Below are 22,294 nucleotides of genomic sequence, written 5' to 3' on the forward strand. Positions count from 1 at the left end.
TGGGTTCAATTCCAGTCAAGGGCATATACACAGGTTGCAGGCTCGGTCCCCAGTAGGGGCATGCAGGAGGCAGCCGATCAATGATTCTCTCTCATCATTGATGTTTCTCTCTCTCTTTCTCCCTTCCTCCCTGAAATCAATTTTAAAAATATATTAAAAATAGTCATGGGAGGCAACCAAATTTTTGGTGGCCTTGTTTAAAAAATAAATAAATAGTAAAGTAAAAATAGTCATGGGGATGTAAATAAAGTACAGCGTAGGGAGCATAGTCAATAATATTGTAACTACTATGAATGTTGCCAGGTGGGTAATAGAATTACTGGAGGGAACACTTTGTAAGGTATCTAAATCACTATGTACAACTAATATAATAGTGTATGTCAAGTGTAATTGAAAAATAAAGAAAAAATATGTAGCCCTAACCAGTTTGTCTCAGCGGATAGAGCGTCGGCCTGCGGACTCAAGGGTCCCAGGTTCGATTCCGGTCAAGGGCATGTATGTACCTTGGTTGCGGGCACATCCCCAGTAGGGGGCGTGCAAGAGGCAGTTGATCGATGTTTCTCTCTCATCGATGTTTCTAACTCTCTATCCCTCTCCCCTCTTCTCTGTAAAAAAAAAAAATAAAATATATTTTTTTAAAAAAGAAAAATATATAAACACATTCTTTTCTATCCCACAGGGCAGTTGTGAGGGGAAAGGAGCTGACATGGATGCCCAGCGCAGAGTCTGCACACAGTAGGTGCTCAATTAAAGGGCCCTGTTGTTCCTGACAGGAGCAAGATGGTCAGTGCCTCTGACCTGGGTTGAGGTGACTTTCCTTGGGCCCCGCCTGGCCATTCTGGTCTGCAGAGGGCGCCCCAGCCCCGCCCACGGCACCGCCCCACACCTGTGCACCTGGCGCCGCCTCCGGAAGAAAGGATCGGACGGCAGGGGTCTCGGCGGGATCCCCGCATCGTCGGGTGAGAGCCTAGGGGGCGCTGAGGACCGGGGGGCCGGGGCCCTCCGGGCTTCAGGCTGGACAGCGCCGGGGCGGGCTGGTGTGGTTGGCTCGGGGCTGGCGGCACCGGCCGGACTCCCGGCGCCGGGAAGCACAGGGCGCAGGCTGCAAGGAAGGCGGTGGCTGGGCTTCCGACACCTGGGCTGGGGGTTCGAGGGACCATGGGCCCTGCCGCCGGGGTTGAGGTACTAAATGGCGGCTCAGTTCGGGGAGGGAAGAAGGGACGCCCCGAAATCCCCAGAGCAGGCCTGGCTGCGGGGGCCATGCTGGGGAGACCCCGGGTGCAGCCCGAGGGCAGCTGGCCTGGGACTGCTGGGATCCCTGGGCTGGGACGCCTGCTGAGGGGGGTAGAGGGAGGGACAGGGGTGTGTGTTGGGGGTTACCCCGGGGAAGCCCCCTGTGCCCCCTCCCTCTGGAGCCCTGAGCTGCTGGGCCCTGGGAGGCCCTAGGGGAGTGCCGCCTGCGCCTGTCCCCAGGGCGCGCTGGGGAGTAAACAGGAACCGGGATTGGCAGGACAGCTGTGGCTGGCACAACCTGTTACCTCGCCCTGCCCGGGCCTGGGGAACAGGGCTGGTGCCTACACTCCAGAGAGGACGGCTGAGCGGCTGGGCACCCGAGTTCTGAGGGGTGAGGAGCCAAACACCTGACTCCAGGGAAAATGGGAGAACGGGGCCAGGATACCTGGGCGGGCACCTGAGTCCCCAGGAGCTGGGTGGGCTCCTGGGCTCCTGGAAGAGGAGGGGCTGGATTGCTGGGGGCTGAGGGTCAGGACACTCCGTTCCCAAGGCCCTGTATTCTTGGAAGGAGAGGGTCTGGACTCGCCCCTGCGTCCTTCGTCCCTCGGAACCTGGGTTCTGGGAAGTCTCCCAGACGGTGAGAGGCTGGGAACCAGAATCCATCTGGAGTCTAGAAAGAGGGAGGCAGGGAGTGTTGGCACTGGGATAAGTCGGGGGCAGAGAATGTCTGCTAGAGGCAGAAGGCAGCCCATTCATTTCCTGCTTCTCCCTGCCTCAGTTTACCCTGGGGGCATTGACTGAGCTGAGTGGCCAAGACACGGATCATTAACCCTTCGTGGTACAGGGAGGCCCTGGCTGAAGGACTGGGAGGCCGGTGGACAGGTGAAGAATTAAGGGAGGGCCAGGTCTTGGCGGGGTGGGGGGGTGGGGGGGAGCTGTCAAGCCCCAGGCTGCAGAGTAGAGTGTCCTGCCGCCACCTGTGCCACAGACCTACCTGTCCCCCCAGACACTGCGGCACCATGAACTCCCCAGAAGGGCCAAGCTTCCCGTTGGGGCTGCTCTCTGGCGGCGCCTCCCCAAGCTGTGATGAGGGCTTCTTCCCCTTCGTGCTGGAGCGGCGGGACTCATTCCTGGGAGGGGGCCCAGGGCCCCAGGAGCCCGAGGACCTGGCCCTGCAGCTGCAGCAGAAGGAGAAAGACTTGCTGTTGGCTGCAGAACTCGGCAAGATGCTTCTGGAGCGCAACGAGGAGCTGCAGCGGCAGCTGGAGACGCTCAGCGCCCAGCACTCTGAGCGTGAGGAAGTGAGCTGGCAGGGTGGCAGGCAGGCGGCAGGGTGGGCAGATGGAGGGCAGGTGAGCAGGGGTGGAAAGCCAGGCAGAGGGGTGCTTCTGGAATAATTCGGAGCTGGGCCCAGTCCCCCTGGCAGTGTTGTTTGAACATGGGCTCTGAGGACAAGTCAAGACCTGGAATCAGACCCCCGGCCTGACTGTGTGACCCTGGGCAAGCCGCTGGCCCTCCCTGAATCTTGGGTCCACCTCCTCATTAGTATAGAGCAGGGGTCCTCAAACTTTTTAAACAGGGGGCCAGTTCACTGTCCCTCAGACCGTTGGAGGGCCGGACTATAGTTTTAAAAACAACTATGAACAAATTCCTATGCACACTGCACATATCTTATTTTGAAGTAAAAAAACAAAATGGGAACAAATACAATATTTGTATTTGCATGTGGCCCGCGGGCCGTAGTTTGAGGACCCCTGGGATAGAGCAACCCAGCCAAGTTCCTGGGAACCCCCTCCCCGCCTGGCTCTGGGCTAAGCACTTTCCATGCATCATCTCTGTCAATTCTCGCTCCGCCTTTGCGGTAGGAACAATTCCTTCCTCTGCCCAGCTTCTGTTGTCAGCCACACTGTCACCTAGGGTCACATCTGGCCCCTGAACACCCTGGGCACCCCTGACTCTGGGATCATGTCATCAGCCCCAACTGCTGCCCTGAGCCCAACCTGAGTAGCTTACCTCCCTGCACCTCTCCACATAAGTGGCCCTCTTCACTATGACCCATCACCCACTGTCCCCACCCAGCTTTCCTGAGCAACTCCATAACCTCCTCTACCACGCCTGCAAGCCCTATTGATTCTTCTTCTAAACAGGATCCTGAGGCTGCCCCCTTACCATTTCTGCAGCCTCCCATCTGGTCACAGCCTCGATTGTCTCTGCCCCAGACATGGCAGCCACCTCTTCACTGGTCCCCAGCTTCTCCTCTTGCTCCCTGGAGCCCACTGCCTATGGGGCAGCCAGAGGGATCTTCAAAAATTACAAATCAGATCATTCCAGTCCTTGCTCAGATTCTCCCAAAGGTTCTTCATCACATTTAGACTGAAATCGAAACTCCTCACCAGAGCCTAAAAGTGCTCTTGGGCGGCTTCCCCAACCTGAGCTCAGCTTACCACCCCTCCTACTTGGAGGGGGGGGGCGGGGGGGTGGGGGCGGGTTCTTTTCAGTTCCTTGAGTAGCCCGAGTTGGTTCCCTCAGGGCCTTTGCACTTACTGTTCCTTGCATTTAGCCCTCTTCCTTCTTGCCCTGCAGGAGTCCATTCAAACATCACTTCCTACCTGGGGAGCCTCCACCCTCCCCTGCTCTTCATTACTTCCCAGGGTTTCTTTACAGCCCTTACTGTCCCTCCAAAACACCTAGTTCAAGCATGTGTCAATTTGCCTAAGACCTCTGGACGCAAGCTGTTTGAGGCAGGGAACGCTGTGCTCTGGCTTGCTGCTGACAGCCAGACCCCAGAACAGGAGGAGCTCAGGCAATATTGGATGGATGGATGGATGGATGGATGGATGGATGGGACATGGTGATATTAAGGGACTTGCCTGACCACAAAGCAGCAGCAGAGCTGAGCACCAGCCAAGACCATTGGACCCCAATCCTGTGGGCTTAATCCTAGAGAAGTGTTGCCCCCACAGCATTGGGTTAAAAACCCGGCTGCCTGGGTTGGGATCCCTGCTCCACGAATTCACTATGTGTCCTTGGCAAGGCATCTTTACCTCTCTGAGCCTGTGTTCTCATTTGTAAAATGAAGACATTAACGATTCTAACTCTAGTGGATTAAATGAAGTAGCACACGGCCTGGCAGGAGTACTGCTAATAACTGTAGCGACTGTGGCTGGCATCGCTTTCCCGCTTCGATAATTAGAGCGTGGGGGCGACTTGCCTGCCTCCCCAAGCTGGGTATCTGGGTGTGCCAGGCTTGCCCTCCCACTCGTTGGACAGGTTTGGGAGAGGGCGGGCAGAGGCATGGGGCCCAGGAGGGGCTGGCCAGGGTTAATTAGAGGGAGCTGGCTGGGAGGAGCTGGGGGAGAGGGGCTGAGCAGAGGCCGTGCAGAAGCTCAACCTCCAGAGCCCCTAGTTGTGTGAGACTATGGGTCGGGGCTTAAATTCTGCCAGACTCAGGCGCCAGAAACGGCGCCTGCAACATCGGGTCCAGAAGTCCAGGCAGCAGCCAGAGGTGAGTGGGCATCAGGGAGCCCCACCTCATGGCCGGAGTGGGGGGGTGGTCAGCCCCTCCTGTCGGGCCTGGAAACTTCTCTCTACTGTGCCCCACCCTGCTCTCCTTTTCTCTGAATCTGCCTTTTGCTCTCTGCCTGCTTCCTCCTTGTCTCAGACTCCCTCAAACCCTTTAGGTCTGTTTCTCCGTCTGGGGCTCTCGTGTCTGTTTGTCTCACCTCTCTCTCTGACCTTCTGTCCTGGCCCCACAGCGGCTGCAGCAGGAGAATCACGAGCTCCGCCGGGGCCTGGCAGCACGGGGAGCCGAGTGGGAGGCCAGGGCTGTGGAGCTGGAGGGCGATGTGGAGGCCCTGCGGGCCCAGCTTGGAGAACAACGCTCAGAGCAGCAGGACAGTGGACGAGAACGAGCCCAGGCCCTCAGGGAACTCAGTGAGCAGAACCTACGGCTCAGCCAGCAATTGGCCCAGGTGGGACAGCCCTAACCCATCCAAATTCCTGGGTCCCAGTTGGGGTGTGGGTGCCCTGGGACTGGTGTTGAGGCTGTGGCCACCTGAGGGCTCCACTGTTCCCCTCTCACCCCCAACCACCACCATCAGGCCTCCCAGACTGAGCAGGAGCTTCAGAAGGAACTAGATGGCCTTCGGGGGCAGTGCCAGGCCCAGGCCCTGGCCAGGGCAGAGCTGAGGACTCGACTGGAAAGTCTGCAGGGGGAGGTGAGTGCTGCTAGGGCTGGGGGCCTGTGGAGCCAGGAAAGCTGGGCTGGGGGCAATTGGGAGCTAGCCCAGCACCTCCCCTCCAGCTGAGGCCTTTCCCTAGAACCAGATGCTGCAGAGTCGCCGGCAGGACCTGGAGGCCCAGATCCGAGGACTGCGTGAGGAGGTGGAGAAGGGCCAGGGCAGGCTACAGGCAACCCACGAGGAGCTGTTGCTACTGCGGCGAGAGAGGCGGGAGCACAGCTTGGAGGTGACCAGTGGGGTTGGGGTGTGTAGGTGCATCCAGCTGGGGCCTTGGCCACTGTCTCAGGTCTTCCTGGGAGATGAGGCCAGAGCTGGGTCAATGGGAGCCCAGCAGCTGGGCCACGAGAGCATAAGCATTAGCCCAAGGACAAGTGGGGCCAGGGAAGGGAATTAAGCAGGGGGTGGTACACTCTTAGAATGCATCAGAACCAAGCAGCTGGGAGGTCAGGAAGAGGTTGAGGCTAGAGCTCAGGCCAGAGATGATGGGGACATGGACCAGGTCTGAGGCGGTAGAGATGGCGAAAAGGGAATAAAAAGAGGCAGCGCTTCAGGGTCAAATTTTCTGGGTTCTTATCCCAGGATCTCTTCTTATATTGTGAAATACCCAGCCTGTTTCCCAAGCTGTGGGATGGGATGGTAATGGTATAGAGCTTTGTTGCGGGTGTGAGGCACTGAGCCCAGCACTGCTGGCTTAGAAGGAAGGCTCGGGAAATGCTGGATGATAGCAGTTAGAAGACTGACTGGTCAAAGACAGGGATGGACTCTCAGAAGTTACTTTATGGGGTGTGGCTGGAGGGAAGGCGATGGAAAACTGTAAAACCCAGGCGCCTATCCGCACCCTGATTTATACGGGAGGAAATTGGTAAGGGGAAGTGCACCGCCCAATTGCCGCCTGGAGACCCAGGAGTGGGGGAGCAGGCACCTATAGCTGGGATGCGCAGACGCGCGGGGCTGTCTGGCCCTCCGCGGCACGCCAGCGCCCTCTATGGGCCAGCCGCGGGATGCCTTGCGGGTGCGCCTGGCTGACCGCCTACGCTTGTTTATCGGTGCGTGCTCAGCTGGAATGTGCGCGCTCCGAGGCCAGGGAGGCGCTGAGTACCCTGCGGAGGCTGCAGCGGCGAGTTTCGGAGCTGGAGGAGGAGTCACGCCTGCAGGACGCCGACACATCGGGGGCCTCGCTGCAGTCAGAGCTGGCCCACAGCCTGGACAGCGACCAGAACCAGAACCAGAACGCAGATGGACACAGAGACGCCCCGGTGAGCTCGAAGCCCCGCAGCCATCCGGGAGGGCTGCAGACTCCACCCCTCTTCCTTTTCCCACGGGGTTCAGCACCTCACTAATTCCTTTGGTGAACAGACCACTCTGTCCCCGGAGACCCAGAAGGCATCCAGTCAACAGCCTTCATCCCAGGAGGAGAGCTTGGAGCCTCCCATAAAGAAAGCATCCCTGAGCCCAGGAGAGATACTGGAGGAGAAGGAGATGGAAGTGGCCCGGCTGCAGGATGAGGTGGGGAGGACATAGTGCTGGGTGTAGAGCCCTTCTCAATGTGTTTCTCTTTTCCATCTATAACTCAGCCTTTTTCCACTAATGCCCCTCCACCTGGATAATCCTTCATCCCAACAAACGTGCAGTCAGGCTTGAAGAGCCTGCCTGGCCCTGGCCAGTTTTGCTCAGTGATTACGGCGTTGGCCTGTGCACTAAAAGGTCGTGGGTTCGATTCCAGGTCAAAGGCACATTCCTGGGTTGCAGGTTCAATCCCTGGCCCCTATCAGTATGGGTATGGGAGGCAACCAGTCAATGTATCTCGCTCACACTGAAGTTTCTCTCTCTCTCCCCCTCTCCCTCCCTCCCTAAAAAAAAGGGGGGGGGGATATACTTGGTGAGTAAAAAAAAAAAAAAGTCAGCCTGTTTGTCACCTCCTCCAGGATGACTTCCTGGATGCATTGCCCCCTTAGTCCCACCTCCCAATGCTTCTCCACGCACCCTTCCTGCGGGTTTATACCATCCAAGTAGCCCCACCCCAGCCTGGGGGCTCAGAAGATTTATCTCCAGCACAGAGCCACAGCTGCCGGGGGTGTTTGTGGAGCAGGCAAGGGAAGGGTGGTGGGAGAGCGGAAGCCCAGGCTGCCACGGAGAGCAAGGGCTTGGAGACCCGGAGGCCTACTTGCCTCTCTGCCTCCTTCCCTGCCTGCAGATCGAGCTTCAGCGGGCAGAGGTCCAGTCCCTGCGGGAGGAGCTGCAGAGGCAGAAGGAGCTGCGGGAACAGGACCCCGAGGAGGCACTGAGCTGCGCCCTCTCGGACAGGGAAACGGCTGTGAACAAGTGAGCCTGCCTCCGCCATTCACCACCTCCCCAGCAGGGCACTCCGGTCCTTCGAGGCCTCACTGGTGACATGGGTTCTAATTTCCCCCACTCCGACCCAGGGGCCCTCTGACCTCCTTGGTTTCGGTGTTACGGGTCCCACTCCCGCCCGGGTCCAGGAGGCCCCGCCCACCCCCGCTCCCCTGCTCGCCCTCTAGCTCTCTGCCCCTGCCGCTTGCAGGGCCCTGGAACTGTCCCTGGAGCTCAGCCGTGTCTCTCTGGAGCGGGACTCCCTCTCCCGGGAGCTGCTTCGCACCATCCGCCAGAAGGTGGCGCTGACGCAAGAGCTGGAGGCCTGGCAGGTAAAGGGCGGGGCCCGAGGGGGCGGGGTTTGGGGGCGGGGCCCGCGCTGACCGGCTCCTCCCGCCCCGCTGACCTCCCGCCGCAGGACGACATGCAAGTGGTGATTGGGCAGCAGCTGCGGTCCCAGCGCCAGAAGGAGCTGAGCGCCGCTGGGTCCGCTCCGAGTCGTCCAGCACCGCGCTTCTCACTGCGCGGGCGCCCTGGCCATGCCGGCGGCTTCTTCAGCAACCTCTTCCGAAGGACCTGAGGGCCGTCCAAGGGGCCTGCCCTGCCATCTCTGGCTCACTTCCCTCTTCTGGGCAATGGAGCGACAGGGCCGATTGTCTTCCAAAGGGGGCTGGTACCCTCCCAACCCAGGAAAGCTGGGCAGCGGCTCGCTGGGAGCAGGCCCCAGCTTTGAGGGTCAGGGGCCCCAGGTCGGTGGTGGGGGGCAGGTGGGGCAGAGCTGTCTATTTTTTGAATCTATATAGGTCTTTTCTAAGCACTAGGGCACCAGGCCCCCGGGCCCTGGCAAGCTCCGGGGAAGGGGTGGGGGTGGTTATTTATGTATCAGATCAGAGAGTAATATATAATTCATTGCACCAACTTAGTCTTCATTCTTGAAAAGAAAGCACAGGGAAGAAAAGCCTGAAATTTTATTTTGTAAAAAGAAAAAACAGTTCCGACCCTGGCTCGCTGAGGCCCCAGGCCCTCTCCCTGCCCGAGAGGGTCCTCTGCTCCGGCCCCACCAGCTTCGGGAGGTCAGAAGGACAGGGAGAAGGCCCGATAGCCCAGATTGGTGAAAACATCCACCCGGCAGCTGTTGCCTGCAGCTGTCAGCACCTGGAGACAAGAGGCGGGTGACTGAGCTGCCCACACCCCTGGCCTCCCAGGACCCCCACAGCTCCTTGCAGGACCCACCTTGCACTCCGGTGCTGCTGGCTGCTGGTTGAGACTGAGGCTGAGCAGCCCTGGGGAGGAACCGGGCACCTGGGCCTTAAGTTCCCCACTCAGTTGCCACTGGTTGACGCAGGGGCCCTGGCCAGCTGATAGAATCTGTGGAGAGCAGGGAGAGGATTTCCGGGTCAGGAACTAAGAGACAGGAACCAGGCAGGGGTCACAAAGTCAAGGCAGCGAGCCTCACCAGGTCCTGGTAGAAGGTGACATGCTTCTGTGGTGCCCACATGGGGAAGATGGTGGTGGGTGTGGAGGATCGGAGATGCCAGAGGGTGAGAGCTGGGCCTCCTCCACAGACCTAGGCAGAGAGGCGAGGGTCCCCCGCCACCATAAGCCCCGGGCTCTCAGCTGGGAGGGCCGGAGCTGCCACCCATCTTGCACTTCGCCTGGCTCACCATCCAGTCAGAGTCAGTCGCCAAGCATCCAATCCAGCGCCCGTTGTGGGGCCTGGAGCACTCCTGGGAGGGAGGAGGGGAAGGGAGGAGGAGGTCAAGACACAGGAGAGGCCCAGGGAGAAGGGAGAACAGGGTGTGTGGGGGGCAGGCCCTCACCTCATGCTTGTAGACCTCAATTGTCTGGACCTCCTTGGCCATGCGCAGATCTGTGAGGGAAAACCATGAGAGGTACCCTACTCACCCCACCCCAGCCTTACTCATCACCACCTTCCTCTCCAACTAGTCACTCCCTTACCCCAAAGCCGCACGGTCCCATCCTCGCCGCCAGACAGCACCTCAGGGTTCCGGTCCCTCAGCGCCAGGCAGTGGATGTAGTCTGTGTGGCCCCGGAGGGCCCGCTGCAGGGAGAGGGGCAGTGTCAGAATGAGATCCAGAAAGAATGCCTCCCCTCCCGCCTCCTGCCCGGCTCCAGGGCCCTCTCACCGTGAAGGCCCCCGTCTCTAGGTCCATCGTATGCAGCTGGCAGTCCCCGCCTGCCAAGATGAGGGAATTCTCCTGCAGGGTGGAAGATGGGGTGGGGTCACCCGTCAGTGTCAAATAAGGACAGGGATGGGGAAGTATTCGTTTGGGCCAGAAACAGGGCAGGGTAGAGCCCCAGTCACAAAAGGCTCAGACCTTGGGGACGAGAAGCAAAGCGTTGATCTCAGGCACTTCCAGGCTGGTCCTGGAGGAGAGAGAGCAGGGTCAGCTCTGGTGAGGCAGCACCTGCACCCTCACGTGCCCTCTGCCCACGCGGCCCTGGCTTACCTGTATGGGGGCTGACGACACCATAGCTCCTTACAGCCCTTCATGGAGAGAAGCACTGGGTGACCTCAAAGGTTCCCTCTGGGGCTGGGTGCCCGAGTGCCCCTGCCCCTCAGCTCCACACTCCTTACCTTCTTGAGGATCTCTGCCCAAAGCCAGGCCTTCACCTCCCCGTCCCCAGCGCTGAACAGATGTCGATCAGTGGAGACCATGCTGTAGACAGGCCCATCGTGGGCTAAATGGAAATGCAGAACCTGAAGGACTCTATCCTGCTCCCCTCCTTCACCTTGGGGTCCCCGAAGTCAAACTCGATGGCTGCCACCCACCTTGGAAGGTCACGATGGGCTTCTTACTTTCCTCTTTGGCCTCGGAGCTCAAAGCAGCAGACAAGCTGCAGGAGAAGGGGAGAGAGTGTCTGAGTCGGAAGCAGGGAGCATCAGTCCTAGGAAGGCCACATACCAGAGCCAATGGGTGTTGGCAAGCAGGGGCAAGGGTACCTGAAGATGGCGATCTGCCCATAATTGTTCCCAGCCGCCAGGAACTTCCCGCAGGGTGAAAAACACTGGGAGAAGATGGTCATGTGCAACCGCTGCAGGGCCTGAAACACCTCCATCTGTGGGGAGAGGCCGGACGGAAGCCGTCTGGGAACTTCAATCCACAGACTCCTTCCTGGTCCCCCTACCGTCAGTTCAGCTGCTGCCCGTACTTCTCAGACCTCCACTGAGGCCCCCTAAGCAGGCATCTGCCCATAAAGTCCCAGGGGTGGCTCCAAGAAGAGGGTGAGGAAGGAAGGGGAGAGTTGATGCAAGGTGCCTAGAAGGACCTTGAGCAAGCACCCAGGCTCTCTTCCAAGTTTCCTGAATTGTTAAATGGAGCTCAGGGGAGATTCTGTCAAGATTGTATGAGCTGCCCTGGCTGGTTTGGCTCAGTGGATAGAGCGTCGGCCTGTGGACTGAAGGGTCACAGGTTCGATTCCGGCCAAGGGCACATGCCTGGATCACAGGTTCGATTCCCGATGGGGGGGGTGTGCAGGAGGCAGCCAATCAATGATTCACTCTCATCACTGATGTTTCTATCTCTCTCTCCTTCTCCCTTCCTCTCTAAAATCAATAAAATATATATTTTTAAAAAAAGATTGCATGAGCTACTGTATATAAAGAGCTTCACAACGGGTTGCCTCGTTGAAAGTGCACAAAATGTGGCTCCATTACCCCAATAAAGAATAACGTACTGCCCTGACTGGTGTTGCTCAGTGGTTAGAGCGTCGGCCTGCGGACTGAAGGGTCCCGGGTTCAATTCCGGTCAAGAGCATGTACCTTGGTTTCGGGCACATCCCCAGTGGGGGGCGTGCAGGAGGTAGCTGATCGATGTTTCTCTCTCATTGATGTTTCTGACTATCCCTCTCCCTTCCTCTCTGTAAAAAATCAATAAAATATATTAAAAAAAAAAAAAAGAATAACGTACTACTCCCTAAGCCCTACCCTCTGCCTTTCATGTTAGGCCCACGAGGTATTTCTGGCTTACTCTTCTGCCCAGGGGTCAGAGTCCAAGTCCTACCACCAGCCCGCGCAAAACAGGGTTCAGGACAACAGTACAGTGAAGGCCTGGGGGAGGTGAGCAGGTGCAGGGTGGAGAGGTCAATGGGGAGAAAAAGGGGACATCTGGAATACTTTCAACAATAAAGATAAATTTTTAAAACTTGCCCTGCCGGTGTGTTCAGTGGTTAGAGCGTCCGCCTGAGGACTAAAGGGTCCGGGGTTCAATTCCTGATCAAGGGCACATACCTGGGTTACAGGTTCCATCCCCGGCTGGGTTGGGGCGCCTACGGGAGGCAACCAATTGATGTGTCTCTCTCGCATGGGTGTTTGTTTCTCTCTCTGCCCCCACCCCCCTGACCCCCTTCCACTCTCTCTAATCTATGGAAAAAATATCCTCGGGTGAGGATGAACAACAACAATAAAATTGGGTTGTCTTGTTGAGTTCTAAGAGTCCTTTCTATGTTCCTCATGACAGTACTTTAAGCAAAATAGTTTTTTTAAAAAGGAAAACGGTTCAAGGAAGGACTCCTTGCTCTCCCCTTCTGAACTGGGCATAGACTACAAACCCCAGAAGGCACCGCGCACCATGTCGCCTCACCTGACCCAGAGGCACCGTGGGCGGCACAGCCCGCTCCATCTCGAGAACTACAAATCCCAGAGTGCTCCGCGCGACACAGCCTCCCGGGTCCGGACGTGTTCTGGAGCGGTTTACCTTCCCGGCGTCCCACTGGTCCAGTACCGCCGGCAGGCTCGGCCGGCAGGCGGTCGCCGCGTGCCACCGGAGCCCCAGGAGCTGAGGTGAACGCCGCGAAGACCTCCCAGGCCCCCGACACTAAGAGGCGCCCACCGCCGCCCCGCTACGCCGGATCCCCTCCCCCACCCCGCCGAGCAGACCCGCCTTCCAGCCGCGCGCCACCGGTCTTCCGCGCCGCACGGAATCTCGCTGCTGCGCGCGCCTAAAGCCACGCCTCCCGCTTGTGGCCACGCCCCCGGAGCTCCGCCTCTGCCGGCTGCATCCCACCCTCTGCCCCAGGACCCCGAACGCCAATGATCCTTCAGCAGCCCCTGGAGCGTGGCTCCCCGAGTCGGACCCAACGCGATTCGGGGGTGCCTCGAAGCCTGAACGCGAGGTGTGTATGGGGGCCCCTAGGTGGACCTCGCCCAGGGGCGCAAGAGCTTTGGCTGGGGGCTCGGGGCTCGTCTGCAAGATGACACACAGTAGGGCAAATCAGCAGGACTTGGGCAGGAGCTGAATCCGGTTTGGAGACTTCCAGAGAGTGGGAGTGACTTAGGCGTCAGCTGAGACATGGGCTGGGGGATTCCTGGCTGGCGTTCCTGGCTCAGGCTGGCAGATCCTGGCATGGGGCCAAGAGGGTGGGGTGCACCTGGCTCTCTTTTCTCCCTAGCTCCCCTCTGCGAGGAGCTGTGCCCCTGAGCACCAAACGGCGCCTGAAGGAGGAGCAGTGAGTCTGGGGACAGGGAGGGACTCCCAACAAGACCTCTGGCAACTCAGGTCCCCATCGTCCTGCCTCCCCTCCGCATATCCCAGCCTACCTGCCTCCTGGTCTCTCCCCAGGGAGCCCCAGCGCAAGCAGTTCCTGTCCGAGGAGAATATGGCCACCCACTTCTCTCAGCTCAGCCTGCATAATGACCACCCTTACTGCAGCCCCCCGCTGGCATTCTCCCCTGCTCTGCCCCGACTCAGGTAAGCACCATCTGCTATCCGCTGACCTATCCGCTGACCGGCCTTCTGGAGGATCACACCTCCTGGGAGCCAGCCTCCAGGCCTTGCCTCATCCTGCTATTTTTAGCTTCTAGCCAACCTCTGTCGTTTCTCCTCTTGGCTCCTTAGAAGGTAGAGGCAGCCCAGGAGCCCTGGGGGACCTGAACCTGGTAGGAGGAGGCTCTGCCAGGCCACCCTCAGCCCTGTGCCTCACTGTCTTTCCTCTTCCAGGAGCCCTTGCTCTGAACTGCTCCTCTGGCGCTACCCTGGAAACCTGATCCCTGAGGCTCTGAGGCTGCTGAGGCTGGGGGACACCCCTGCCTCCCACTACCCTGCAATCCCAGCTGGGGACATAATGGAGCCCTGAGGGCCGGCAGACCGTGTACCTGCCCACGCTGCTTCTCCCCCACAACGGGGGAGATCAACACCCTCATGAAGGGAACAGCTGCCCTGCTTTTCCTCCAGACCAAGCCTTTGAGCATCAAGACCTTCCCCCAACAAAGAAAGACAGAGCCTGGGGTAGGAGGGACAGTAGCATTAAAAGGGAGGCATTCTCCTCCATCCCCCCCACAGAAGAAATGAATAAACATTGCTGAGCAGATGATGGCTTCAGTCTGGAACCTGGGGCCTTTGGGAAGAGAGGGCAAGACTGGGGCACAAGATGCTTCAGTTTCTCCTCAAGATCTTCCCCGGAAAGCGGTCAGGGTCTGCCCAGGTCCTGGCAGGCTGGGCTCAGGCATTGAGAATGTGTGAGTCAGAGCCTCACCCCCGCCCCCGAGGCTGACTCACTCCTCCCTCCAGCTCAGGCTGGGGAATCATGCCACTCTCCAATCCATTTAAAGTTAAAGATTCTTTTATTAATAAATTCTCCCGCCCCTCCAAACTTCCTACCCAAAATAAATATCTCCCCTCCTTTGAGGGTTGGTGGGGGCAGTGTCTCAAGGCCAGCCCCCCTAGAGGGCCAGCCCCCTAGTGTTAGGAACAGGTCCCTAACCCCCCAGGCTAAGACCCCACTGCTGGGATTTCAGCACATAGAGGGGTGGGTGAGACCTGGTGTTCTGTCTGTGCCTCACTTCAGCCTGACCCCCAAGCCATGGGGATCGGGGGCCTTTGTGCAAATGTTGCAGTTCCTAGTGTCAGCCATCTGGTGTGAGCCAGCCTGGGTCTCCTTTTCTGTCCTGGAGCCAGAGACAGCGCAGTCAGATACCTTGGAAGTTTCCTCTGAAACCTGGATCCAGGCCTCGGATAAGTGATTCACCTGTCCCCCCCTCCTGCACACCCCTGTGATGGGAGTAGCATGGCTCTAGTTGTCTGGGAGGCAGGGGCTGGCTCCACAATGAATGAATGAATGGCGGGTGGGCACAGTTTCCTGATGACCAGGGAAGCTCATGGTCACTGGATCAGCGCTGCGCCGGGACAGCCCTCCCCGCCGGTCTCCTCGATGGGGGCTGCAAAATAAGAAGAGGGGTCATCAAGAGCTGGGGACATGCTGAGGAGTGATGGCGGGGCAAGGGGGACGGGCGCACTTACTGGTAAACTTCTCTCTCCTGCGGCACCGTCTCCAGACCAGGAAGCCAGAAAGCAGCCCCAGCACAAGGGCTAGGCTCAAGGCGCCCCCCAAGATGGGCCACAACAGCCCAAAGGAGGCTGAAGGAGCCCCAGCACCTGCAGGCAGGACTCAAAGTCAGACCTCACCCCTCTCCGGACCAGCCCCACCTGCTAGAGCTGAGCCTCAAGTCTTTCCCCTGCCCGGATTGGAGCCCCTGCCCCATTCGCCTCCCACCTTAATTCCCCTGATCTAAAGCCACCTGCTCCGTCTCTACCCCAGCAACTCTCCCCTATGCTGGGGTCCGCTCGCCCCCGGCCCCGCCCCCACTCACATCCCCGGCAGAAGTCGCTGTGCGGTAGGGCTGGACAGGACTCGCAGTTCATGCACTTGTCGAGGTCCTCGCTCCAGGAGCTGCCGCGGGAGCAGGGAGTGGTGCCTGGGGAAGGGGATCAGAGGCTGGGGGCGGGGCGAGGCTATTCTGGGGGCCGAGGTCTGGGTCGGCGGCTCGTATAACGTGAGTCACCAGCGCCCTCTTCCCGCATTCCTCACAGGTGACCGCACCGCCCGACCGGGATACGGCAGCGCGGGGTGGGGAAGCCGGCGGGCAGGAGGCTGGGGGGGTCAGGTCCCTCCTAACCGCCGCCCCCCCGCCGCCGCCGGCGAGTGACTCATTCCTGGGCACCGGGCCCGACCCCGGTCCCTCCCCCCCGCATAGCTGGGCACTTAAGTCACCGGATGGAAGGGAGCACCCCACATGGTGTGGGGGACACAGACCCCCGTGCCTCTAGACACCCCACCCCGACTCCGGTCCCTGGGGCTGGGCAGGCCCGGTACTGACCAGACTGGGGGCCTGCCCCGTCACCGGACGAGACATCCCGCCTTCAAACTTTCTCCACTTCCGAGTCCGAGTTGGACCGGCAGGAAACTGAGGCCGGGACTGGGAAGGAAGCTCGGAGCGAGACGGGACCTCCCCTGGCCAGGGAGCGCGGTGCCTGGGAACTACCTGACCCCCGATCCCATGCACCCCCTAGTTCTGCCCCCTCCTCTAGCTCCCCCAAACCGGCTCCCGCATCCCCAGTCCGGGGTTCCCCGGTCCTCCCGCCCAGCCCCAGCCTGGCGCCCGGCGTACCTGACACCGGCTCCCCGGCCGCCGCGCACAGCAGCGCCAGCCCGAGCCCCAGCACCAGCAGCCGCGGCAGAGGGCGCAGCGGGGCCAGAGCCATCGTGCGCGTCCCGCGACCGCTCCGGTCTGAGCCCGCCGCTAGTCGCCGGGACAGACAACCTCAGCCGGGTCCCCGCCCCCGCCTTCCGGGGCGGACCCCACGCCTCCGGCACAGCGGCCCGCCCCCGGGCCCCGCCCCGCCCGGCCCGCTAATTCAGCCCGGAGCTCTAACCCCGCCTGCACGCGCGGGCGGCGGGCACCTCGCGGGGACAGCCTGGGCTGCCCTCGGGGCTCAGGTCCGGGAGGTGTGTGTGTGTCGGGGGAGGGGGGTGGAGGGTCAGACATGGAACCATCCCTCCCAGCTCGGCGGGCAGCATAAAAACAATGACGATGTGTCCTCTGATGTTTACCTTAGGACACAGTCACCGAGTAAAATGTGGACTTGTCTCCATTTTGCAGAGTGTGAAACTGAGGCTCGGGAAGGTGGAGGAGCCGAGGCCCTGCGCCCTGACTCACTGCGGGCCCCCGTCAGTCGCTGATGTCCCCTCACCCCGGCCAGATGCGGGCGCTGCAGCGCGTCTCCAGCGCCCAGGACCGACCAAGTCGGAATCCGCGGGACCGCGGTGGGTCTCTGCCCCTCCCCGGGGCGGTGGTCCGGTGACGTCACCGCCTCTTTAAGACCCCCGCTCCGCCCCGTCCCCGCACTCGCGGCTCTTTCGGATCTCCGCAGAGCCCCACCTGCTCAGGTGAGCCCCGGGGCAGTGCGCGTGCTGGGGAGGAGATGGGTGCCTCGAGGAACGGGGTGCAGGGTGCGGGCAGCGTGGAGAACTGGACTGATCTTCTGCCGAGTCCCCGGCGGGGGCAGATCGGGTCCTTTGGCGGCTCGAAATGGCTAAACGCCCCTCCTCTTCCCCTGGGACAAAGGCCCCGACACCCCGGCGCCCTTCCCCCACCTGCATGCGCGCTGGGCCGGCCGCCCCTCCCCCTCACCTGCGGGAGCCGACCCTAGGCCGGCGCCGCCTCTAAACTACCCCGCGCGCGCTGCTCGGGGGAAGATGGGGGACTGAGGACACCCACTTGTGGGCGGGACTCCGAGGGGGGGGATCGGGAGCCGTAAGGAGCGTCCTCGGACAAAATCGAGCCGATGGTATGTGGGAAGGGAACGGAGTGGAGGGCAGGGGAGAAGCAAGAGATGCCTGGACTGGAGGGGCCGCGGCTTCACCTCGGCCAGACGCCTGGAGGGGTAGACCCAGGATGGATGCAAGAGGGCTGGCCCCCGCCTCCCCCCCACCCCCCGGCCCCAGGTCTTCAGCTCGGGCCTAGCGGGTGCAAATAAAAGTGAGTGGAGAGTCTGCTCTCAGGTCACACTGCTGGGCTGGTGCTAGGTTTAGGTCCAGGCCGTGGCCCGGAACCTGTGGGCAATGGAGAGCCGTAACAGACACCTACACAGGACTGATCTGGATGGAGTCCTCCAACATGAAATGAGATGTGAGGGGAGACAGGCGGAGGGGCTACTGTAGAGGAGCTGGTTCACTGGATAGACCCCAAGGATTTCAGCTCCTTTTCAAGAAGTTGTGTCTTGAGAGGATGGCATTATGGGAAAGAATACACAAGAAAAATGTCGCCGACCTTGGCAGTGTGCTCTAGGGCCCCAAAGGGAGGGCAGGAGAGTGGGACCCAGGGAGACAGCCCGTGGCCTTAGGGAGGAGAGGCTGTGCTGGGGCAGGCTGGGTGGGGATGGTGGGCCACACAGCACAGAAGATCTTTAAGATCAAACCGGTAGCCACCTGCCTGAGGTATCGAACCATGTTGGGGTGAGGGGTCTGGACTCTCCCATTGGGTGGTGGGAAGAAGGTTGGATCGCTAATCTTGATGGCTTTGAGATTGAAACTCAATAGCTAGAGCCAACTTCCCATCTGTGCGCTCTGTGGAAACACCTGCAAACTTCGCTGTCACTCCATCCTCTTTTGTCACTTTGCTGTTTGATCAAATGTACCCATGGTGGCTGAGGCCAGGGACTAGCGCTGGCTTAGACTTTATATTATCTTCCCTTTGTACTCAAAACAGACTCTCACATAACTATGGGGGAAAGAAATATATGCTAAGGTATTTGTGCTCATTTTGCCCATGAGAAAATGAGGCTCAGGGCAAGACATGGCACTCCAACTCCCAAGGTTTATACTCCTGGTGTTCTGTGTGGCCATGGCATAGGGCATGGGGATTAGCACTTGTTGGAGATGAGGGACCTTGGCCAGCTGGTCTTAATATTACTCTGTTCTGTCCCCAGGGCAGCTCCTTTCAACCTCACCCTCATCATGGCCTCTGCTGGTCTGCAAATCCTGGGGATCGTTCTGACATTGCTTGGCTGGGTGAATGCTCTAGTGTCCTGCGCCCTGCCCCTGTGGAAGGTGACCGCCTTCATCGGCAACAGCATCGTGGTGGCCCAGGTGATGTGGGAGGGGCTGTGGATGTCCTGCGTGGTGCAGAGCACAGGCCAGATGCAGTGCAAGGTGTACGACTCGATGCTGGCGCTGCCCCAGGACCTGCAGGCTGCCCGAGCCCTCTGCATCATCACCCTCCTCATCACCCTGCTGGGTCTGCTGATCTACCTCGGTGGGGCCAAGTGTACCACCTGCGTGGAGGACAAGGACTCCAAGGCCCGTCTGGTGCTCACCTCTGGGATCATCTTTGTCATCTCAGGGGTCCTGACCCTAATCCCCATCTGCTGGACGGCCCACGCCATCATCCAGGACTTCTACAACCCCCTCGTGGCAGAGCCCCAAAAGCGGGAGCTGGGGGCCTCCCTCTACCTGGGCTGGGCGGCTTCTGGTCTTTTGTTGCTGGGTGGGGGGCTTCTGTGCTACACCTGCCCCTCTGGGGGGTCCCGGGCCTCCAGCCATTACCTGGCCCGATACTCAGCATCTGCCCCACGAGCCATCTCTCAGGGGCCCTCTGAATACCCCACCAAGAATTACGTCTGATGGGTAGGAGGGCGGGGGCTCCCTTGACCATGGAGCTTAACCCCTGAGCTGGAGTCATCAGAATGCACAACAGTTTCTGGGTTGCTTTTATCTTGTTTTTCCTTTTTGTTGGGCAAGGGGGTATTTTTCTTTTTTTTTTCTTTTTTAATATATTTTATTGATTTTTTTTACAGAGAGGAAGGGAGAGGGATAGAGAGTTAGAAACATTGATGAGAGAGAAACATCGATCAGCTCCCTCCTGCACACTCCCCACTGGGGATGTGCCCACAACCAAGGTACATGCCCTCGACCGGAATCGAACCTGGGACCCTTCAGTCCGCAGGCCGATGCTCTATCCGCTGAGCCAAACCGGTTAGGGCGGGGTATTTTTCTTTTAAGCCATTTGTTAAACACCAAACCAAGAAGAAATTCAGTCTCACCTGGGCTCTGCTGCTGGCATTTCTCACTTTGGATGTTGAGACCAAGGAGGCAACACTTCAGTTTCTCCGTCTTTCTCCACCTTGGACATTCCCGTCTTGGAGGCCAGCCTGGAGCTGTGACCCCTGGGTGAAGGCTGTTTGCTGGCCAGGTACTTTGTGACAACAAGGTGCTTTGACAGTCTGTCCCCAAGAGTTCCTGCTCTTGTGGGGCAGGGCTTGCAGGGATAAGCCCCGCCTTCTTGGTCAGGCCTCTGGGACCCGGAGCTCCAGCCTCAGTACCCTTGAGAAGAGCAGGTGACAAGTTACCCCAAACCACTTACCTCCAAGGATTCTGACCTCTGGCTCTTCCACGCTTGTCTCAGAGTTGCTTCCCAACCACACTGTAGACCCCTGACCCTCTCATCTCCAGACCCTGCACACTTCTGCCATGGCACACCCACCCACTAGTTTTTACTAAATAAAGAGTGTTTTGTTTTGTCACTTGCCATTGGAGTTGCTGGGAGGCTGTTGAGTTCCAGCCTGGAATAAGGTGAACATGAGCGACTCACCTCTGTTGCTCACCTGCCTAGCACGCCCTGAGCGAGGTTACCCGCTCAGCAGGACCTGGAGCAGACCTTGGCCTGACAGCCCGGGCCACCTGGTCTTCCCTGCCCAATCACAGGTCAAGGCAGCAGAGGTACAAATGCTCTTTATTCTGGGAACGGGTGGGGGCAGGGAGTGGGCTGGGCCCTTCTGGCCTGGAGGAGATCGGCTTCTCCCAGAGGGCCTGGCCTGGGTCTCTGAATGAAGGTGGTGGCCAGACTGGAGGGGACCGGCTCCAGGGCCGGCAGAACATAATCCTCTCCTTGTTTGAGCCAAGGAGTACGGCCCTTTGGGGGAGGCCCCGGTTCCAGGGGCAGGGGAGGCCTCAGGAAGGGGAGGAGAGCCAACGTAGGTCCAGGAAGCAGAAGACAGCAACTGGTTGGGGGAGTTGGATGGCCAGGAGGTGGGGGCCCCATGGAGGACCATCTGGGCTCAGCCAAGCCATCTGAGACTAGCCCGGCAGCCAGACCTGGCTGGAGCGCCTAGAAAGTAGGTTTCATGTGGGGAAGGGGTGGAGGGTAGAAGGCAGGGGTTGGAGAGGGCATCCAGCGCAAAGTCAAGGCTCTGAGCAGCGGGCTTCTGGAGACACTTCACACATAGTCCCTCTTGTCCATTCCAGAGGTGCCAGAGCGGGAGGGGATGGAGTAGCCCAGCCTGGGTCCTCTGGGCCGGTCGATCTGGGGCGGGGGGCACGTGCAGCAGAGGAGGCCCCCGCCCAGCATGAGCAGGGCAGCTGCGGCCCAGCCCAGGTAAAGGGAGGCGCCCAGCTCCCGCTTGAGGGCCTCAGCCACCAGGGGGTTGTAGAAGTCCTGGATGATGGCGTGGGCCGTCCAGCAGATGGGGATGAGAACCAGGATGCCCGAGAGGACGAGGATGACCCCCGCGGTGAGCACAATTCGGGCTTTTGCAACTTCGTCCTCCACACAGGTGGTGCACTGGGCTCCCGTGATGGCCACCAGCAGACCGAGCAGGGAGAGCAGGAGGGCGACCACACAGAGGGCTCGGGCGGCCTGCAGGTCCTGGGGCAGCGCCAGCATCGAGTCGTACACCTTGCACTGCAGCTGGCCTGTGCTCTGCACCACGCAGGACATCCACAGCCCCTCCCACATCACCTGGGCCACCACGATGCTGTTGCCGATGAAGGCGGTCACCTTCCACAGGGGCAGGGCGCAGGACACCAGGGTCCCCAGCCAGCCCAGCACAGCCAGGGTCATGCCTAGGAGTTCTAGGCCAGCTGAAGCCATCTGTCCCCTCAGTTAGGTCTTCTCCGCTCTCGGTGGCCTGGTTAACTGAGGAGTGCGGCGTCCGACGCTGCCAAGCAGGGGCTCGGTGCCTGCCAGGAGTGGGCAGTCAGCGTCCTCAGGCCAAGACAGTCCTCACATTTGTGAGCCTCTGGCAAGGCACCTCCTCGCTCTGTGCCCCTCGCAGATGTGTCCCTGGTCCCCAACAAACAGAATCTCACAGTCCTGCTCTGCTGAATGGCCGGTGTCCCCTTGAGGTGCCTAGTGGCTGCTGCTTCTCCTGCCACTCTGCAGACGCGTTCCTACCACCGCCTGTCTGACCAGCTACGCAGAACCTACCCTCCGACCCACCTTCAGGCTCGGGGGAGCCTCATCCCTCTGGCCGGCGCAGGATCAGGAGGAGCAGTGCAGCCTTGCCCGGGCACCTGAGGACTGCGCTCCTGGCCACAGACAGGGGGTTTTAAGGCGGAGGCAGGGGAGGAGCCACCAGACCAAGACAGGGAGGCTGGTGCTGTGGGAGGAGGCGGGGGCGGGGCGGGGGCGGGGGGGGGGGGGGGGGGGGCACCCAAAGTGTCGGGGATGGGGAAAGAGCATACCATGACTGGGAAGAAACAGGGGAGGAAAGAACATCCATGCCTGTGGGAACCCAGACACAAAGGAATGGTGAGGCCTGGCCTGGTAGCTCACTTCGTTAGAGTGTCCTCCACATATGCCAAGGCTTGGAGATCCATCCCCGGTCAGGGCACATGCAAGAATCAACCCATGAATGCATAAATGAGTGGAACAACAGATCTCTCTCCCATCCTCTCTCTCTCAAAAAAAAAAG

At 59.8% G+C, this 22,294-nt stretch overlaps 6 protein-coding genes across 13 annotated transcripts; 3 read left to right on the forward strand and 3 right to left on the reverse strand.

Annotated features, from left to right (window-relative positions):
* Positions 1–877: 877 nt before the first annotated feature.
* BICDL2 (BICD family like cargo adaptor 2) lies at positions 878–11,512 on the forward strand. Of its 6 annotated transcripts, none has more exons than XM_070413175.1 (11): positions 878–959; positions 2,012–2,115; positions 2,240–2,534; positions 4,989–5,204; positions 5,334–5,450; positions 5,554–5,700; positions 6,533–6,730; positions 6,831–6,980; positions 7,669–7,796; positions 8,017–8,137; positions 8,224–11,512. In XM_070413175.1, exons 3-11 carry the CDS (start codon positions 2,253–2,255, stop codon positions 8,383–8,385), a joined length of 1,521 nt encoding a protein of 506 aa, XP_070269276.1. In that variant the 5' UTR covers positions 878–959; positions 2,012–2,115; positions 2,240–2,252; the 3' UTR covers positions 8,386–11,512. The 6 variants fall into 6 exon arrangements, with proteins under 6 accessions (XP_070269276.1, XP_070269277.1, XP_070269278.1 ...); XM_070413177.1 differs by lacking the exon at positions 878–959 and adding an exon at positions 1,381–1,624; XM_070413176.1 differs by lacking the exon at positions 2,012–2,115 and having other exon boundaries at positions 880–959.
* Positions 8,759–12,734, reverse strand: THOC6 (THO complex subunit 6). Of its 2 annotated transcripts, none has more exons than XM_070413181.1 (13): positions 12,410–12,734; positions 10,771–10,886; positions 10,600–10,664; positions 10,405–10,508; positions 10,277–10,314; positions 10,145–10,193; positions 9,953–10,024; positions 9,765–9,867; positions 9,626–9,675; positions 9,470–9,532; positions 9,262–9,372; positions 9,039–9,173; positions 8,759–8,960 (listed from the first exon to the last, which is right to left on the reverse strand). In XM_070413181.1, exons 1-13 carry the CDS (start codon positions 12,446–12,448, stop codon positions 8,880–8,882), a joined length of 1,026 nt encoding a protein of 341 aa, XP_070269282.1. In that variant the 5' UTR covers positions 12,449–12,734; the 3' UTR covers positions 8,759–8,879. The 2 variants fall into 2 exon arrangements, with proteins under 2 accessions (XP_070269282.1, XP_070269283.1); XM_070413182.1 differs by lacking the exon at positions 12,410–12,734 and adding an exon at positions 11,798–12,384.
* HCFC1R1 (host cell factor C1 regulator 1) lies at positions 12,466–14,135 on the forward strand. Of its 2 annotated transcripts, XM_070413183.1 has the most exons (4): positions 12,466–12,941; positions 13,218–13,274; positions 13,388–13,516; positions 13,766–14,135. In XM_070413183.1, the coding sequence occupies exons 1-4, from the start codon at positions 12,859–12,861 to the stop codon at positions 13,899–13,901; spliced, it is 405 nt and encodes a 134-aa protein (XP_070269284.1). In that variant the 5' UTR covers positions 12,466–12,858; the 3' UTR covers positions 13,902–14,135. The 2 variants fall into 2 exon arrangements, with proteins under 2 accessions (XP_070269284.1, XP_070269285.1); XM_070413184.1 differs by lacking the exon at positions 13,218–13,274 and having other exon boundaries at positions 12,474–12,941.
* Positions 14,136–14,369: 234 nt separating this feature from the next.
* Positions 14,370–16,331, reverse strand: TNFRSF12A (TNF receptor superfamily member 12A). The gene is made up of 4 exons (XM_070413185.1): positions 16,213–16,331; positions 15,415–15,519; positions 15,065–15,199; positions 14,370–14,982 (listed from the first exon to the last, which is right to left on the reverse strand). The coding sequence occupies exons 1-4, from the start codon at positions 16,304–16,306 to the stop codon at positions 14,927–14,929; spliced, it is 390 nt and encodes a 129-aa protein (XP_070269286.1). The 5' UTR covers positions 16,307–16,331; the 3' UTR covers positions 14,370–14,926.
* A 376-nt stretch (positions 16,332–16,707) lies between these two features.
* CLDN6 (claudin 6) lies at positions 16,708–20,099 on the forward strand. Its single transcript, XM_070411585.1, has 2 exons — positions 16,708–16,991; positions 18,533–20,099. The coding sequence occupies exon 2, from the start codon at positions 18,561–18,563 to the stop codon at positions 19,224–19,226; it is 666 nt and encodes a 221-aa protein (XP_070267686.1). The 5' UTR covers positions 16,708–16,991; positions 18,533–18,560; the 3' UTR covers positions 19,227–20,099.
* Positions 20,100–20,694: 595 nt separating this feature from the next.
* On the reverse strand, positions 20,695–21,471 carry CLDN9 (claudin 9). Its single transcript, XM_070411586.1, has one exon. The coding sequence runs from the start codon at positions 21,469–21,471 to the stop codon at positions 20,818–20,820; it is 654 nt and encodes a 217-aa protein (XP_070267687.1). The 3' UTR covers positions 20,695–20,817.
* Between the last annotated feature and the right edge of the window lie 823 nt (positions 21,472–22,294).

The sequence above is a fragment of the Myotis yumanensis genome, unplaced genomic scaffold, assembly GCF_028538775.1.
Source record: "Myotis yumanensis isolate MYYU_CA2020_CCGP unplaced genomic scaffold, mMyoYum1.0.hap1 SCAF_4, whole genome shotgun sequence".
In the NCBI taxonomy this organism is placed as follows: domain Eukaryota; kingdom Metazoa; phylum Chordata; class Mammalia; order Chiroptera; family Vespertilionidae; genus Myotis; species Myotis yumanensis.